Source organism: Callithrix jacchus, chromosome 9 (assembly GCF_049354715.1).
Source record: "Callithrix jacchus isolate 240 chromosome 9, calJac240_pri, whole genome shotgun sequence".
Classification (NCBI taxonomy): domain Eukaryota; kingdom Metazoa; phylum Chordata; class Mammalia; order Primates; family Cebidae; genus Callithrix; species Callithrix jacchus.
In genome coordinates this window covers 112,066,824-112,085,373 of record NC_133510.1, presented here as the reverse complement: position 1 = coordinate 112,085,373, position 18,550 = coordinate 112,066,824, and the positions used below count along the sequence as shown (strand labels likewise).

At 46.9% G+C, this 18,550-nt stretch overlaps 1 protein-coding gene across 17 annotated transcripts in view; it reads right to left on the bottom strand.

Annotated features, from left to right (window-relative positions):
* ACACB (acetyl-CoA carboxylase beta) overlaps positions 1–18,550 on the bottom strand; it is a 166,099-nt gene that overhangs the window by 69,416 nt on the left and 78,133 nt on the right. For all 17 annotated transcript variants that reach the window (XR_013522094.1, XR_013522091.1, XR_013522092.1 and 14 more), the window contains 8 exons: positions 16,548–16,711; positions 15,628–15,778; positions 15,441–15,544; positions 13,684–13,765; positions 10,006–10,151; positions 7,947–8,097; positions 6,166–6,300; positions 1,075–1,221 (listed from right to left, as the gene is read on the bottom strand). Coding sequence is in view for 12 of the 17 variants with exons in the window: in XM_035257508.3 (XP_035113399.1) it covers positions 1,075–1,221; positions 6,166–6,300; positions 7,947–8,097; positions 10,006–10,151; positions 13,684–13,765; positions 15,441–15,544; positions 15,628–15,778; positions 16,548–16,711 (1,080 nt within the window). In the remaining 5 variants the exon portion in view is untranslated. The remainder of the gene's footprint in view (positions 1–1,074; positions 1,222–6,165; positions 6,301–7,946; positions 8,098–10,005; positions 10,152–13,683; positions 13,766–15,440; positions 15,545–15,627; positions 15,779–16,547; positions 16,712–18,550) is intronic.

Sequence of the window (18,550 nt, the reverse complement as noted above, 5' to 3'; positions counted from 1 at the left end):
AAAAAAAAAAAAGTTGCAATGATGGCAATAATCATCAGGCAGCAGAGCATGGGGGTTAAGAGCACAGAGTCAGAATCCTGATGGCCACAGTTCAGATCTCATCTTTGCCTCTTCAAGTATGAAGCAATCTCTTAGTCTCTGTGTGCCTCAGTTGCCTCAACTGTAAATAGGAATAAGAGTTCCTACCTTATCGGTTGCTGGGAGGATGAAATGCTTGAACTTTTATGTAGGTAGAAGGTGACTCGCGGTACATACTTGCTAAGGGTTGGCAGTTATTACCATCACCACCATTGTGGTGACTGGCTCTCCTGAGATGGACCCTGATGCAGCACACAATGTGATGGCTAGTCACTGTTACAAGCATCACAAGTCTTTCAAGGAGGTCTGCAAATCAGAGGACTTCTTGTTTCTCTACTGAGTGAGTAGATGAGACCCAGCAAGGGTGAATGATGAACAGAGGTGTGCTTCAAACAAAGTGCCTTCTCTGTCATCTCCTTAAGGGCGATGACCCCCACTGACTCCTCCCTTAACATCCTCCTGCAGTATTCTCAGTCTTGAGCTGAACCACCACAAGCCTAGTCTACCATCAAGAAGAAAATGTCAGGCCAATGTTTATAACCGAATTGAAGAATTCCCTGAGAATACGTCCTTTATAAAAATAACAGAGAGGCTGAGCATGGTGGCTCACACCTGTAATCCCAGCACTTTGGGAGGCCCAGGTGGGTGGGTCACTTGAGCCCAGGAGTTCGAGACCAGCCTGGGGAACATGGCAAAACCCCATCTCTACAAAAATACAAAAAATTAGACAGGTACGGTGGTGCGTACCTGTAGTCCCAGCTACTCGGGAGGCTAAGGTGAGAGGATCGCTTGAGCCCAGGAGGTTGAGGCTATAGTGAGCCAGATCACTCCAGCCTGGGCGACAGAGACCTTGTCTCTAAAAATAAAAAAATAAAAATAAAAACAACAGAGGACCAATCACTTTCTCATTTCTTACTCAATAAGGACCCCTGCTGCCATGGGGTAGACCTTTGACTCTGCACTGATCTACATGCTTGCACTCAGAGGTGACTTTACCTTTATGCTAAAAATGGGCTCTGGCAGACAGAAGCCACTCATGACGTTGGTGAGGTTTTCCAGGACATTGTGGAAGACCTGATGCAGTTTCTCTCCCAGGATGGGCAATGTCTGCTGGGCTGGGAGTTCTCCTGTGAAGGGTTTAGCCTGATGAGACACAACAAGAATGACAGGTCAGGAAAACTCTAGGAATCGCAAATGGGATGGGGCAGAATGTGAGGCAAGGCAGACCTGGGGGCTTCCCTAAAAGTGAGGATGAGGCCTGAGGAGAAGATAATGTACTGGAAAGTTAAAATGGCCAAACTCACACCCCAATGTGGGTTTTCCAAACCATTCCTTTTGCTTATGGCCCAGTACACAGTTTTCAAGTACCCCAAACAGTTTTGGAGGAGAGGGGTGAGATCTGTTTTTCTGTGTGTGTTTTGCTTTATAATCAACACATCTCCCTATGTTCTCTATTTATTTTCATTCTCTATCGAATCCCAAAGTTAAACACCTTACAATAGGATGAAAATTGATGAACATCTCACACTAATATACCTGGTTTTTGTAAATCACAAAAATTCAGTCTTAGGTAAACACATGGGAAAATAAGAAGCTCCCTAGCGGGAAACACAGACTTAATGTGCTCATATGTCTACTCATTCATTCTACAAATATCTACAGTGCATGGGGCATGGTGCTGGGATGTGCTGTTCTCCCAGCAGACAATACTCCGCTTCCTGCCCTCCCACACCCATCCCTACCCCTAGCCTGGCAGGCTCTTCTCCCTCTTTAAGAGCTGACTCAGCTGGGTGTGGTGGCTCAATGACTATAATCTCAGCACTTTGGGAGTCTGAGGCGGGAGGATCAGCTGAGGTCAAGAGTTCAAGACCAGCCTGGCCAACATGGTGAAACCCCATCTCTGCTAAAAATATGCCAAAAAAATTAGACAGTCATGGTGGCACGTGCCTGTAATCTGAGCTACTCTGGAGGCTGAGGCAGGAGAATCACTTGAACCTGGGAGGTGGAGGTTGCAGTGAGACGAGATTGCACCATTGCACTCCAGCCTGGGCGATGGAGTGAAACTCTGTTTCAGAAAAACAGAGCCAACTGGAAGGTTTTCGCCTGAACAATCTGATCATGGCTTCTGCATTCAGGCCCCACAGCCCAGGGCCAAGGGCAGCGTTCTAACTGCACTCCCCAAGTTAAATTACTTGCTCACCCAGTCTGTCTCATAGGCACGTATGTGAGCCTGCAGGGAACAGGTCACCCAGCACAGGAAATGTGTGCTGAAAGGAATCACAGTGCAGGTACCCAGACCTGCCCACTGATCCAAAAAGGCCCAATCTATTCCTAGCTTTGGAAACTCCCTAAAGAGACTAATGATGCCAGGCAGGGTGGCTCACTCCTGTAATCCCAGCACTTTGGCAGGCTGAGGTGAGTGGGTCACTTGAGGCCAGAAGAGCCTGGCCAACATGGTGAAACACCATCTCTAATAAAAATATAAAAATTTGCCAGGCATAGTGGCATGAACCTGCAGTCCCAGCTACCAGCTATCAGGGAGTCTGAGGCAGGAGATTTGCTTGAACCAGGAAGTGGAGGTTGCAGTGAGCCAAGGTTGTGCCACTGCATCCAGCCTGGGTGACAGACTGAGACTCTGTCTCAAATAAGAAAAAAGAGAGACTAATGAAAAGAATGTGAACAACAGTCATTTGCAGCAACATGAATGGAACTGGAGGATATTACGTTAAGTGAAATAAGCTGTGCACAGAAAGACAAATTTAGCATGTTCTCCCTCATACGTGGGAGCTCAAAATTAAAACAAAAGAACTCATGGAGACAGAATGTAGAATGGTGGTTGCTAAGGGCTGGGAAGGGTAGTGGGGAGGGTGGCAGTGGGGATGGTTAATGGGTACAAAAGTACAGTTAGATAGAATGAGTAAGATCTAGTATTGAGACCAGGCATGGTGGCTCATGCCTGTAATCCCAGCACTTTGGGAGGCTGAGGTGGGTGGAACACCTGAGGTCAGGAGTTTGAGATCAGCCTGGCCTACATAGTGAAACCTGTCTCTACTAAAAATATAAAAATTAGCCAGGCATTGTGGCAGGTGCCTGTGATCCCAGCTGCTCAGAAGACTGAGGCACGAGAATCACTTGAACCCGGAGGTGGAGGCTGCAGTGAGCCAAGATCACGCCACTGCATTCCTGCCTGGTCAACAGGAGTGAAATTCCAACTCAAAAAACGATCTAATACTGATAGCACAACAGTCTCTACAGTCAATTAAAATCTACTGTATATTTTTAAATAACCAAGAGTAGAATTAGAATGTTCCTAGTGCAAAGAAACAATACATGCTTGAGGTAACAGATACCCTAATCACCCTGATTTGATTATTAGACTGTATGCGTAGATCAAAAGATCACATACACCCATAAATATATACACCTATTATGTACCCATAATTACACATTTTTAAAAAAAGGAAACAAACACAACTAATAGAATACTCTGGAGAAAAGAGACAACATGATATTTTTAAATGCTTTTTTTACTGGACAGATGTACTAATTTTTTTAGAGTTTTGCTTAGGAGGGTGTAAACATCCATTCATTCATTTAACAAGACTTGCTATTTCTGAGTACCCACTATGTTCCAGACACCGTGCTAAGCCCCAAGATCACAAAAGTGAACATCAAAAGTAGTTCTTGACCTCAGAGGCTCATCGTGTAATGACAGAGCTCAGCCAACGCTGAAAACTTAACAGCAATCTAAATTGGAGGTCCCCCCAAGAGCCTGAGCTCAGGATCACATGACAGACTCTCATACACCCTCTAGTGGTCCCACCCTGTCCTGAAGACAGGGTGATGTCCCTGGCACCCACATTGCTGTACGTCCATCCAATAACAAAAATTTACAGAGGACCTCCGACATACCAGGCCCTGCGTTTGGTACTGGGGACCCAGCAGTGAGCAAGGAAGCTAAAAACCCTGTTCTCATGGTATTTCTAGTCTCCTGGAGGCCAAATAATAAACCAAGAAGACAATCAGTGCAATCGTCTCTGTGAGGTGCGGTGTGTGTCGGTGCATGGGTATAAGAGAGCACAATTGTCTAAAGGGCGGTAGAAAGAGACATGACAACTATATGTAATGTGCTAACCTGGATGTGATCCTGGACATTACGTAAAAAGTAAGGAAATCGTACACTCATGTGCATAGCTGCCTCATTCACAGCAGCCAAATGGTAAAAACAATCCAAGTGTCCATCACTGGATGAGTGGACCAACAAAATGTGATATACTCATACAAGGGAATATTATGCAGCCTTAAAAAGAAGGGAAATTCTCACACGTGCTATAACATGAATGAAACTTGGGGATATTATGCTAAATGAAATGAGCCAGTGATAAAAGGAGAGATACTATATAGATTCCGCTTATATGAGGTACCTAGAGGAGTTGAATTCACAGAAACAGAAGGTAGAATCATGGTTGGCAGGGGCTGGAGGGAGGAGAGAATCAGGAGTTATTATTTAGTGAGTGTGAAGTTTCAGTCTTGCAAAGTGCTGGAGATGGATGGTGGTGATGGTTGCCCAGCAATGTGAATGTACTTAATAGTGTGAATAGTACATTGAAAAATGGTTACAATGGTAAATTTTATGTTATGTATATTTATCCATAATTTTTTTGAGACAGTCTGGCTCTGTAGCCCAGGCTGGAGTGCACTGGCGCAATCTCGGCTCACTGCAACCTCCGCCTCCTGAATAGCTGGGATTATAGGCATATGCCACCATGCCCAGATAATTTTTGCATTTTTAGTAAAGATGGGGTTTCACCATGTTGGCCAGGCTGGTCTTGAACACCTGATTTCATGATATGCCCACCTTGGTCTCCCAAAGTGCTTGGATTACAGGTGTGACCTACTGTGCCTGGCCCATAATTTTTTAAAAATGAACTAAGGAAATCTGCATAAACAATAATGTACCAATACTGGTTCATAAAATGTGACAACTGGACCATACTATTGCAATAATAGTTCAACTTAAAACAGTTAATTATGATTCTTACACAATAATACCTAATATATCAATATTGCTTTACTAAATGTGACAAATGGACAATGCTGTTGTAATAATACTTTAATTAATAACAGTAAATTGATAACAATAGTAATTAATTGAGGCCAGGTGCAGTGGCTCATGCCTGTAATCCCAGCACTTTGGGAGCCTGAGGTGGGTGAATCACCTGAGGTCAGGAGTTCAAGACCAGCCTGACCAACATGGCGAAGTTCCGTCTCTACTAAAAATACAAAAATCAGCTGGGTATGGCACATGCCTATAATCCCCAGCTACTAGGGAGGCTGAGGCAGGAGAATCACTTGAACCTGGGAGACAGAGGTTGCAGTGAGCTGAGATCACACACAGCACTCCAGCCTGGGTGACATATTATACGATATAATATTATATAAATATTATATTAATATATTATTATATAAAATTAATATTATAATATTAATAATTAATAATGATTAAATTGATGACAGGACAACTGGCTACAGAGAATATGAGAACTTTCTGTACTATTCATATAACTGTTCTGTAAATCTAAAACTATACTAAAAATTTAAGTCTATTAAAAAGAAAAGGTGGTCAGTGGCCAAGAATGCCCTTCTTGAGGGGAAGACATTGCAATAAAAGCTCCCAGGAGTTGAGAGAGCGATCTCTGCAAATGTCTGGGGACAGATCCTTCACAGCAGAGAGGACAGCCCCCAGGAGGGAGGGGTCCAGTGTATTCAATTAAGTGACAGGGAGAGAGACAGAGGAGGAAGGCAGAGAAGAAAGCAGGGAACAGCTCATTTGGGGTCTGGTAGGTCACTGGCAGAACTTGGGTTTTACTCTTAGCAGGATGGAGAGCCACAGAGAGGGATATGAGCGAAGCAGGGCGTGGCTTCCTTGTGTTTCTGCACCATCAGGGTGGCTGCTTCGAAGAGCTCTGTCTGCAGGGGGAGGCAGGAGGAGAGCTACGAGCCTTGAGTCTACCTGTCCCACTGAACCAGCAGGGGCTGCGAGCACACCTGCACCAGCCAGAGCACTTGGGCCGTGGAGCCACGTACCGGGTGAACTTTAGAAGGGTCATCAAGCTCCAGTCTGGCCACCACGCAGCCTGCTTCCAGCACGGCCCCCGGACGCTTGATGTACTTCACCCGGCCACTTTCCTGCACGTTCAGGGTCATGATCATCTTCATCACCTGTTTCGTAAAAAGAAGAAATAGCACAGAGCCCACCAGGATTGACACCCAGAGCCACCCAGAACTAGTGATGCCAGAGCAGGGACTGCATTATTTAAACAGAATGACTCCCTGGGCAGTGTTCAGGCAGAAGGGACAGGGAGAAGTGACCTTTACTGGAAGCCTGCTATGCGCCAGGCAAGTGCCGTTCAATCTGTAAAGCCAGCCAAGGAGGTGTTTATGATGCCTATTTTACAGATATGGAAACTGATATTCATTTCCAAAGAGAGGTCTTCTCTCTCTTAGAAATACTGTTAAATCATATTACGTAGAGTGGTTCATATACACATTCCTAAAATGTACTGTGTAAATCAAACATTTTGTGAATGGTTCCTTTTATTAAAGGCACGTAGAGAACCCTCAGGGAACACTGTGAAATGAAGAATCTGCTCACAGTACACTCAGCCCTTTTAATTTGCCTCTCTGAGTGTCTGGATACGTGGATGGTGTAAGCTTTGTCACCATGGTGTCGGCTGCACAGCCAGGACTGTGCTGTCTCTCTCGCTTGGGCGCCCAAATCAGCCAGGCCTGGGCTGGTATCCCAGGACCCCCACTCAATACCTCTGTGATCTTCAGAAACTGGCTCCTCTCCTTGGGCCTCAGTTTCCCCAATTATAAAATGAGCAATAATGACAATTTGACTTCTTAGGGCTCTTATAAGGATTAAATGAGATGCAGACGCTGCCATGCAGCAGGTCAACACGCAGTAGCTACTATTATTGCTGTATTTTCATTGCTATTATTATTGTTATTTTCTGGCTTTGTGTGACCTCCAGCGAGTTTCTTGGCCTGCCTGGGCCCGGCTTTTTCATAAAATGGGGATCACACTGTGCCCATCTCATATAGTTGCTGGGAAGGTTAAAAAATAAAGATCAGTAAAATACTTAGAACAGCACCTGCCACATGGTTAGGGCTTTGCAAGTGTTGACTTAACACCTTTCAATCATTGCTGAGGTTAATATTTAATATTTAATCATTGATTGATAATAATTGTTATTATTAATCAATTCTTGGCTGGGTGCAGTGGCTCATGCATGCAATTTCAGCAGTTTGGGAGGCCGAAGCAGACGGATCATCTGAGTTCAGGTGTTTAAGACCAGCTTGGGCAACATGATGAAACCCCGTCTCTACCAAAAATACAAAAAATTAGCCAGGCATGGTGGTATGCGCCTGTAATCCCAGCTACTTGGGATGCTAAGGCGGGAGGATCACTTGAGCCTGGGAGTTGGAGTTTGCAATGAGCTGAGATCGCACCACTGTACTCCAGCCCGGGTATAGACTGAGACTGTCAAAAAGAAAATCAGGGAAACTGATTCACAGAACAGTTTATGGAACAGTTATGTAAATAGTACAGAGTTTTCCCATATTCTCTGTACCCAGCTTCCCTGTCGTTAACCTTCCTACTCATTCTGGGGGAGATGTGCATTTTTTGAAGTTTTTTTTAAAATACATCAGAGGATTTGGGCTGAACTCCACAGACTGATTCTCTTAGGAATTTGCAGATCATGGCCAAGCGGAGAGGTAGGCATGTTTGTTAAGACATGGGACCATTCCAGAGGCATGGGGTTTGGGGATTTGGGATTTCCCTCGGCTGGCTCTGCAGTCACCTCCATCTCAGCGTAGCTGTTCCCAGCCTCCACATGGCCCCCGTCCTCCACTGTGTACTGTGTCAGCTTCCCAGCCGAGGGAGATCTCAGGACTGTAGGGTCGTTCTCCTTCTCAAACACACATGTCTTATTGCCGATGGTAATTCGGTAACTGGGAGAGAGGAGTGGAGTAGAGAAACTGATGAGGACCATCATCCCAGCACGCTCTAGTCCAGCTTTCAATATGATCTCCCCCTTCCTAAAGGCTATCATGAGTGTCACTCTCTGCATTCCCAAAGGGTGGCATCTGACAGTTATCTCAGAGATGGTGAGAGTGAGGTGGGTGAACAGAAGGCCGTGATGCTTTCTTTGGGAGGCCAAGGTGGAAGCATTGCTTGAGGTCAGGAGTTCAAGATAAGCCTGGGCAACAGGGCAACACAGTGAGACCCCATCTCTACAAAAAAAAAATTTTTTTTTATTAGCTGGGTGTGGTAGCACATGCCAGTAGTCCCAGCTACTCAGGAGGCTGAGACGGGAGAATCCTTTGAGCCCAGGAGTTCAATGCTATTGTGAGCTATAATTACTCTGTCACCCAGGCTGGAGTGCAGTGGCACAATCATGGTTCACTGCAGCCTCGACCTCCCTGGGGTCAGGTGATTCTCCCATCACAACCCCCCGATTTGCTGAGACTACAGGCACGTGCCACCACACTTGGTTAATAACTATATTTTATAGAGATGGAGTTTTACCATGTTGCCCAAGCTAGTCTCAAAGTTCCGGACTCAAGTGATCAGGGCCTCACTCTTGCCCAGGCTGGGTGACAGAGTGAGAACCTGCCTAAAATAAAATAAAATAAAGGATGTAATCTTTTTTTGGCTGAAACCTAGTTCCTTTTACTGACATACTTCCAACAGCACCTGACACAGAAGAATCAATCAGTAGATATGATTCCATAAATATTTACTGACTCAAAATCTTAACCTTTGAACTGGGGAGAGTGGAGCCTATAATAATCTTGAATATTCTTGACAGAAAGAACATGGGTTACAAAAGAGATAACAGGCGGGGTGCAGTGGCTCACGCCTGCAATCTGAGCACTTTGGGAGGCCAAGGCTGGCCGACTGCTTGAGTCCAGAAGGTCTGGTTCAGCCTGGGCAACATGGCAAAATCCCGTCTCTACAAAAAATACAAAAATTAGCCGGGCATGGTGGCATGTGTCTATAGTCCCAGCAACTTGGGGCTGAGGTGGGAGGATCATCTCTGAGCCCAGGGAGGTCGAAGCTGCAGTGAGTCATTGTCCTGCCACTGCACTCCAGCCTGGGTGACAGAGCAAGACCCTGTCTCAAAAAAAAAAAAAAAGAGATAGCAAAACATTACTCTGGCATAAACCTAGTCTTCCTTCTTCCAAAACACTGAGGATTGAGAAGCAAGTCTCCACTCTCTAACTGGAGCTTTGCAGACACCCCTCCCCTTTCCTCTCCTTGGCCAGGGTATGTTTCATTGTGTTACCTGGGTGTGATCAGACACATTGGAGGCAGAGCGTCTTTGGGGCGTATCTCACCATCTCAGAGAGCTTCCAGGGCATCATGTGCGTTACCCATCAGGTACATGACAGCCTTTCCTGCCACTATCTGTTCAATGTGTCATCTTCCCCAACGGGTTGGAAGCTTCATGAGTCGCACCCAAAATGCTCTCCCAACACCAGCATGGTGCCTGGTATGGAGGAGCTCAGACGGTCACTGCCACGCTAACTGGGTGGATGCTGCAGCTCAGATGCACAGGCAGCAGGCACCTTGTCACACACCTTATAGGCCACACGGAGCTGGGAGTCATGTCCCGTTCAGCTCTGAATCCTCCCAGGTTACTAGAAAAGCACCTCCTAGGATCCTCCCCTCAGCATCTACCAGTTGCAAAGAATTCCAACCAAGAGATTAGCTTATCTGCACGACCCCGGAATTTACCTGAGAGGCACCTTCTCTAAGACCCTCGGACCTGCACACAGGCCAGCGCTGTGTTTTCCATGCCTAGGATGGAGAGCTGTGCATGCCCCGCCCACGGCAGGACTCACACCCCCACGCACCTGTCCACCTCTTCCTTCATGTAGGTGGTGTAGCTGTTCCCATTGTAGGACAGCAGGAGCCCCCCGTCATTCAGCCGGTGGGCGTCGATCTCGATGTGGCAGCCATTCATAATGAGAATGAACATGGTCAGAGACTGCCGGGCCACCTGTGGGGACAGGCCCCTTGTCACCACCTGGGTTCAGGATGTGCTCCCAGAGCACCGTTTGGCCCCGCTAACAACAAACAAGAGCTGGTTGTCCACCGCAGAGGGCCAAGATGAACATCCCTGCCTCTGGGACCCAGCCCTCACAATCCCTGCCAAGGGAACAGCTGCTGATGGGGCCAGGGGAGGCCTGGAGTCAGCGAGCCACCCGTGGGTAGGCTAATGGCCGCTGATATAGTCCCTCTCAAGCCATCATGCCAACTGTGTGCCCTCTGGGGCTAGAGTCTCCCTTCTGATTCCAGTCTCCAGCTCTCACTCTGGTGAGGCAGCCCTGAAGACTCCACCAGCAGCCAGGTGCAGTGGACTAAATGATTGTATCCCTGCAAAAATTCGTAAGTTGAAATCCGAACCCCCAGTGTGATAGCGTTAGGAAGTAGAGCTTTTGGGAGGTGATCAGATCATGAGGGTGGGACCCTCATGAAAGAGATTAGTGCTCTTATAAAAGATGTCTTACAGAGCTCCTTGGACCCTTTCTGACATCTAAGGACATAGTGAAAGGACAGCATCTATGAAACGTGGGTCCTCAGTAGACACCAAATCTGCCAGTATCTTGATATTGACCTTCCCAGCTATAGAATTGTGAGAAATACAGTCTGTGGTTTAGAAGCCACTCAGTCTTCGGTATTTTGTGACAGTTGCCCAAATGGACTAAGACACCTGAAGATGGACTAGGGCTCTGCTCCCCAGACCCAGCTCTGCCTAGCAGCACACAAGAGCTTTGGGATATGCAAGAGAGACACACAGCCAAGCCCTGGCCCAGCACTACACCTCCCTCCAGGAAGAGCGCCTGCCCCATCCACTACTTCAGTTCAGTTCTCTCTCAGAAAACACACACCCTAAAGGGCCTTCAACCTATAAAATGTACATGTTATGACACACAGTAGCAAGAAATAGAGGAATGTGTATTGCAACATTATTTATGATAACAATAAAAATTAAAACCAAACTAGCAAGCCATCAGCCTTGCAATGGAACACTCTAGATCTGCCCTGCCCAATATGGTGAGCCTAGACACACACAGCTATTTAAATTGATCAAAATTAAATAAAATGTAAAATTCAGTTCCTCAGTCACACTTGCCACTTTCAAGTGTTCAGTTGCCACATGCGGCATATTGGACACAGTAGATAGGGAACGTTCCCATCACTACTGCAAGTTCAGGGAGACAGTGCTGCAGACATGAGTTTCAACTTATGTTAATAACATCGAAAACTCTGTTAATAACATGATCGGATCAGAGCTGTAAAACTATTTTTTTTGCAGTTCTGATATGATCATGGCGTAAAGTTTTCGATGTTATTAACAAAAATATTTTTTTTAAACTTTAAAACTTTATGCCATGATCACATCAGAGCTGTAAAACTGTATTTGCACCATGATCTCAACTTTTTAAAATTAATGCAAAAGAAAAAATATATAACAAAGATTTGTGAAAATGTTCACCAGGGCTGGGCACAGTGGCTCATGCCTATAATCCCAGCACTTTGGGAGGCCAAGGCGGGTGGGTCACGAGGTCAGGAGCTCGAGGCCAGCCTGACCAACATGGTGAAACCCCATCTCTACTAAAAATAACAAAATTTAGCCAAGTGTGGTGGAGCACGCCTACAATCCTACTCAGGAGGCTGAGGCAGGAGAACCGCTTGAACCCAGGAGGCAGAGGTTGCAGTGAGCTGAGATTGTGCCACTGCACTCCAGCTTGGGTGACAGAGCAAGACTCTATCTCAAAAAAAAAAATGTTCATCATGATTACCTCTAAGCATTAGCACATGATGGATTTATTTTCCTGATTCTTTATGGTTGCTTGAAATTTTGGAATTTTCTACATTGTGCATGTGTGACATTTAAAATCAAGTTGGGGGCAGCCAGGTCCCCAAAGGTAGCCAAGAGGCAGTAGGGGCAAAGGAGGATGATTTTGAAAACACACCCTGATTAACGACACACAGGTTCAGTTGAACTAAAGCCCCCACATCTCCCAAGTTGTGAGTTCTGCTCATGCTCATCACTGTTAAATAGAAAGTATTAATTAAAGAAGACAAAAATTCTGTCTCAGAAGCAGACTCAAACTCTGTCCTCTTCCCCTCCCCACAGTGTGAGGCTGGGGAGTGCTGGGCAGGCCTGAACTAACAGGGGACACAGCCTCCTGCTGCTGCACTGAAACCTGGGGCACCAATGCTGCAGCTGGCTCACCCCAAGGACCCTGGACCCAGAACACCACGGCTGGGACACCAAGCCTCGGCCCCTTCTTGTGCATCTCAGAACATTCTCTAAACTCTGATGAATTGACCTTGGATGGCCCATGAAGGGCAACTAGACACTTCCAACAGAGGAGAGCAACCAGAGTAAGCGCCAGGAACTCCAGTAGCAAACCGGGAAGATGCCAGAAATCCACACGTGGTGCAGAGACACAGAACATAACCAGCTTCATAGGCCCTGGAAACAGACTCAGGTCCGCTATGCTGTCTCAGCAAGGTCCCTGCTCACATTCTACAGGGGGCTGAATAATACCCTCCAAAATTCATGGCTGTCCTGGAATCTGACCTTATTTGGAATGGGATCTTTGCAGATGTAATTAAGATTAAATCATATTGAATTAGGGTGAGCACTAAATCCAATGTGACTGGTGTTCTTACAAGAGAGCAGACACAGAGACACAGTCATGGAAGACAATGTGAACACACACACACACACACACACACACACACACACACACACACAGAGAGGTAGAAGCTAGGCAGTGGCTCATGCCTGTAATCCCAGCACTTTGCAAGGCCAAGATGGGTAGATCACTTGAACTCAGGAGTTTAAGACCAGCCTAGGCAACATGGTGAAATCCCATTTCTACTAAAAATACAAAAATTAGCTGGGTATGATGGCATAAGCTTGTAATCTCAGCTACGCAGGAGGCTGAGGCAGAAGAATCACTTGAACCTGGGAGATGGAGGTTGCAGTGAGCTGAGGTCACGCCACTGCACTCCAGTCTGGGTGACAGAGTGAGACTCCATTTGGGAAAAAAAAAAAAAGAAGACAGACACAGAGACTGGGGCAAGGCATCCACAAGCCAAAAAACACCAGGGACTGCCAATAACACCAAAAGCTGGCGGAGGGGGGGTGCTCAGAGCAGATCCTGCCCTAGCGCCTTCAGACAGACTGTCAATACCTGGATTTTAGACTTGACCTCCAGAACTGAGACAGAATAAATTTCTGTTGGTTTAAACCAATTCATGGCACCTTGTCACCACAGCTACAGGAAACTTACCCATGCTCCATCGTGCCCCCCGCAGACTGCACAGCCCTACATGTTCTAAAAGTCAAAGTGTTTAGGTGTCAAGGACACAGACCACATGGGGATTCCCGAGGAACACAAGTGCTGAAACCCAAGCATGAGCAAATCCACTCCAGGGATGGTTCATGGAAGAAAGAAACCCCTGAAGTTTGCAGATTGCTGGAGACATCAGAGAGACACAGAGGCATTTACCTTGAGAATGTACTTAACACCTCCATAAATTAATTCCACATCTACAATGTTCAGTAGTGAATCTGCTGGGAGGACCTGGCCCCTGAAAGAAAAGACAGGGCTGTGGTCAGCCTTGGGAGGGACTGAGAACTCCACAGCCACCCCTTGTGTTTAAAAAAATTACGCAGCTCTCTGCATCAGCAAACCTAACTGCACTAAAAATGCCAAGCCTGAGCTGGGGGCAGTGGCTCATACCCGTAATCCCTGCACCTTGGAAGGCCTAGGTGGGCACATCACTTGAGGCTGAGGGTTCAAGCCCAGCCTGGCCAACACGGCAAAACCCCATCTCTACTAAAAATACAAAAATTAGCCAGGTGTGTGGCATGTGCCTGTCACCCCAGCTACTTGAGAGGCTGAGGCACAAGAAGCACTTGAACCTGGGAGGCAGAGGTTGCAGTGAGCCGAGATCACACCATTGCACTCCAGCCTGGGCAACAGAGCGAGTCTGTGCCTCAAAAAAAAAAAAAAAAAAAAAAAAAAAGCTAAGTCTGATTAAAAGATATGCACAGAACCTGAATCATCGCAAGGAGCCTGACATTCCTCAGAACTTAAGGAATTGGTGCTTGCTGAAGGATTTGAAATCTTAAAAAGACTTTTCAGGAGCAAAATCCATAATGGTCTCTCAGAAAAATTTCACATTTAAGATCCTGCCTCCTGCCTATATAAGAAACAGGGACCGTGATTCTACTACCATTCAAAAGCATAACCAAGCACTAAAAACATTTCTCGATAGGTACAGTGGCTCATGCTGTAATCCCAGCACTTTGGGAATTGGGTCAGGAGGATCACTTGAGGCCAAGAGTTTAAGACCAGCCTGGGGGGCAACATAGTGAGATCCAATCTATACAAAAATTTTTAAAAACCGGCCAGGCATGATGGCATGCACCAGTGGTCCCAACGACTTGGGAGGCTGAGGTGGGCAGATCACTGGAGCCCAGGAAGTCGAGGCTGCAGTGAGCTGTAATCATACCACTAGACTCTAGCCTGGGTGACAGAGCAAGACTGACAGAGCAAGAAATAAAAGTTTCTCGTTTTATTTTCTTTTTGATAGTTTCATTTGCCTTTCACAGCAGTTCTCAACTGGGGGTGATTCTGCTTCTAACCCTGGGACATTGGACAGTGTCTGGAGATATGTTTGACTGTCATTACTCAGAGGGAAGGGCTGCTCCTGGCATTTAGTGGGTAGAGGCCAAGAATGCTGTAACATCCTACGATGCACAGGACGGGCTCCCACAACAAAAAACGATCCAGCCCAAAATGTTAATGGTGTTGAGGCTGAGAAACCCTGGCCAATCCAACAGAGATCACCTGCTGCTTTCCATCCTGGTCCATTTCATGATAACCCTCTGATTCAGGTGACGGTCTGGGAATGAACCCATCTGTAGAGATAACCTTTCAGCCGCTTTAATTCCCGAGTCCACCTCCGTGAACTCAACTCCTCACTATTATGATGTACCTTACACAAGTCAGCATGGATCCGTACACAACAGTCTATACGCTAACTGCCACCCTGGCCTTGAGAATCCCATCCCTGACTCACAGCCTCCTTGAGGGTGGCCTAGGTTTATCTGCAGAGGAATTTCCCAGAGGCAAGACCAGAGGAGAGACTCACCAATTGCCTGGTGACTAACTGGCCACACAAATAAAGGAGACATGTTCTGCCTCCTAAGCCACTAACAAGTATCACAAAAGGGGAAGGGAACTGCCGCAGGCCCTACCTTTCCAGGGAGTGTAAGAAATCTGTCATGCACGTCCTGAACATCGCATCGGCCACGTTCAAGGCCCCGCATACCACCCCGAGCATGATATCCGGCTTCTCGGCCTAGGAGAGAATGCACTTCAGTATCCTGAGGAAGCTGAGGTCTTGGCCATCCACAGAGGAAACACAGGCAGCTCGCTCTCCACCTGCACTTTCTCGGCGATGAGGTAGTCCAACCACCCGGTGTCAATGTCGTTGTTCTGGAAGCTCTCGGTCTCCAGGAGGTTAATGAGGTATTCCACAGTGGTCCTAAAGTCCCCCCGGATGGACAGTTCCTTCAAAGCCACCACCATGTTCCTTGAAGGGAAAGGCACACGGATTGTTTTCCAATTTCATGCATACATCAACAGTCCCTGCAATTGTGTGGTTCAGAGAACTAGAAAAGCACAGGAGTGGCCAGGCGCAGTAGCTCACGCATTAATCCCAGCACTTTGGGAGGCTGAGGAAGGCGGATCACCTGAGGTCAGGAGTTTAAGACAAGCCTGAGCAACACGGCAAAACCCCATCTCTACCAAAAATATAAAAATTAGCTGGGCATGGTGGCGCATGGTGGCCTCCAGCTACTCAGGAGGCTGAGGCAGGAGAATCGCTTGAACCCGGAAGGCAGAAGGTGCGGTGATCTGAGATCACGCCACTGCACTCCAGCCTGGATGAAGACTCTGTCTCCAAAATAAAAAGAAAAGCACAGGAGTTAAGAGAGGGCTCTGACCGACACAGCCAGCATATTGATTCAGAGCCACAGTTTACCGGCTGGGTAATCTTGGCCAAGTGACTTGAGTGCTCTGTGCCTCAGTTTCCTCATATGGAAAATTTAGCCCTGACTTCATGAGGGTGTTTGAGAATTGAAATGATCAATCTAAGTAATGTACATGGTCATTGATCAAAAATGTTAAAACTATGAGTGTGATTAGTTATCATTGTTGTAATTATTGACTATAACAGTTAATGATTAGTAGAGAGAGAACTGGCCAGGCATGGTGGTCCACGCCTATAATCCCAGTTACAGGGAGGAAGAGAGGGAGGGAGGAAGGAAAGAAGGGAGGGAGGAAAGAAAGGAGATACTGACGAAATGGCCTCTTCCCGGTTCTCTCCCCAGGAGAAGCAGTGCCCAAACTGGGAATCCGCAAATTCGTGCAGGCCTCCGGCAGCGGCCACGCTGAAGTAACCCCACACGTTCTTGCTGCTGCGGAAATTCAGTTCCTGGACAGTCCCAGAGCTCGGCTTAAACCCCTGGAGTCCAGACAGAAAATGCAAAATGGAAGAAGTCATTACTCCAGATATATTTTCATCAGAATTCAGTCCTGGGAAGACCCAAGATCCCCTACACTAACCAAAGACAGAGTAGTCAAGAAAATACTGATGTCTCTTGTTACAGGTATGGATGGATCTATTCGTGGGTGTACCCATGTGAGAACCTCAATGCCTACAATGCTTATTTTTTTAATTGTAAAAAAATAACCAATTTGGGCCAGTCGCAGTGGCTCACATCTGTGATCCCAGCACTTTGGGAGGCAGAGACAGGAGGATCACTTGAGCCCAGGAGTTCAAAACCAGCCAGAGTAACATCAGGAGACCCCATCTCTACAAAAAAAATTTTTTTTAAATAGCCAGGCGTGGTGGCGCATGCCTACAGTCCCAGCTACTTGTGGGGCTGAAGCAGGAGGATTGCTTGAGCCCAGGAGATTAGGCTGCAGTGAGGCATGACTGACTGCGCCACTGTACTCCAGCCTGGGTGACAGACAAGACCCTGTCTCCAAATCGATAAATAAATAAAATAAGCAAGTTGGGATGGAGATTGCAGTGCAGGTGTTAAATTAAATGGGTGAATGTTGATGATTGCTGGAGCTGGGTGAAGGGTCATTCTGACTATATATGCTTGACATTTTTAAAAATAAAAAGTTTATATAAAAGTGAAGACAGGTTAGATATCCCATTCTGGATAATGAAAACCTCTGCAGGTGAAGAAATCCAAGGCATCCCAGGCAGGGCTCTTGCTGCTGGGAAGAGGCCATTTCATTGAAATTTCCTTCCTTTCTTCTCTCCTTCCTTCCTCCTTCCCTCGTTCCTTTCCTCCCTCCCTCTCTCCCTTCTTACTTTCTCACTTCCCCCTTCCCTCCTTCCTTTCCTACCCCTTCCTCCCTCCCTTGCTCCATTCCCCTCTTCCTCACCCCATCAGCCAGGCCGCTGTCAACACAGCTGATCCCCTCTGGGGGGACAGCTCGTCTCCCCCTGAGTACACTTTTGGTAAGAGTGGGTGCACATGGCACCTGTCACTGGGCTTGGGGCTCCTGAACTAAGGGATGAGTTTTTGGGGAGAAGTATGTAGAGGTGGGAGATGGAGCAGCCCAAGTGCCTGGGCTGTGGCCATACCTGGTCCTCCATCCTCCCAGCAACCTGGGAACGAGCCATTATCCCTCCAAAAAATTCCCCTTTTGCTTGTCCACCAGAGTTGGTGTTTGGTTCGCAGCCAAGAACCCCAAACAAATACAGCTACCCGAGCTTAAAATTATTTAATTAAAAGGGGTGGAGGTATGCCCTCTCTTACCCCTAGATTCCTGAATGTAATAATTAAGCAATTACGTTGTAGTAGATTGATGAGTCCTGTGACAATCAACAGTCAGTATGCATGTAAACTGTAAGGGATGCCAGTTGGTTTGTTTTTTAAGACCCAAGTAAGACCAAGTCACTAAGGGACTCTATAATGAGCCAGACTTAATACTGTGGGAAAAGGCACAGGAGGCAGGAAATCCAAGAACTAGGGCTCTAAACCTGGCAGCTTGTCCCAAAGATGGGCATGGCTTTTGGAGTCCACTGACAGGCCTCGGCAGGTCCCAGGCAGGAGACAGGAAGCAAGTTAGCCCAGGCTCTTTGCCTGTAACGTGGGGTGACAATGTCCAGCAGCAGTAGTATCCTGTGAGTACTGAGATGCGGGAAGGCTCGCCCCAGAGACTGGCAATAATCCAAAAATCCAATAAATCTGGGGGCAGTGGCTCAAGCCCATAATCCCAGCACTTTGGGAGGCTGCAGTGGGCAGATCACTTGAGTCAGGAGTTCGAGACCACTCTGGCC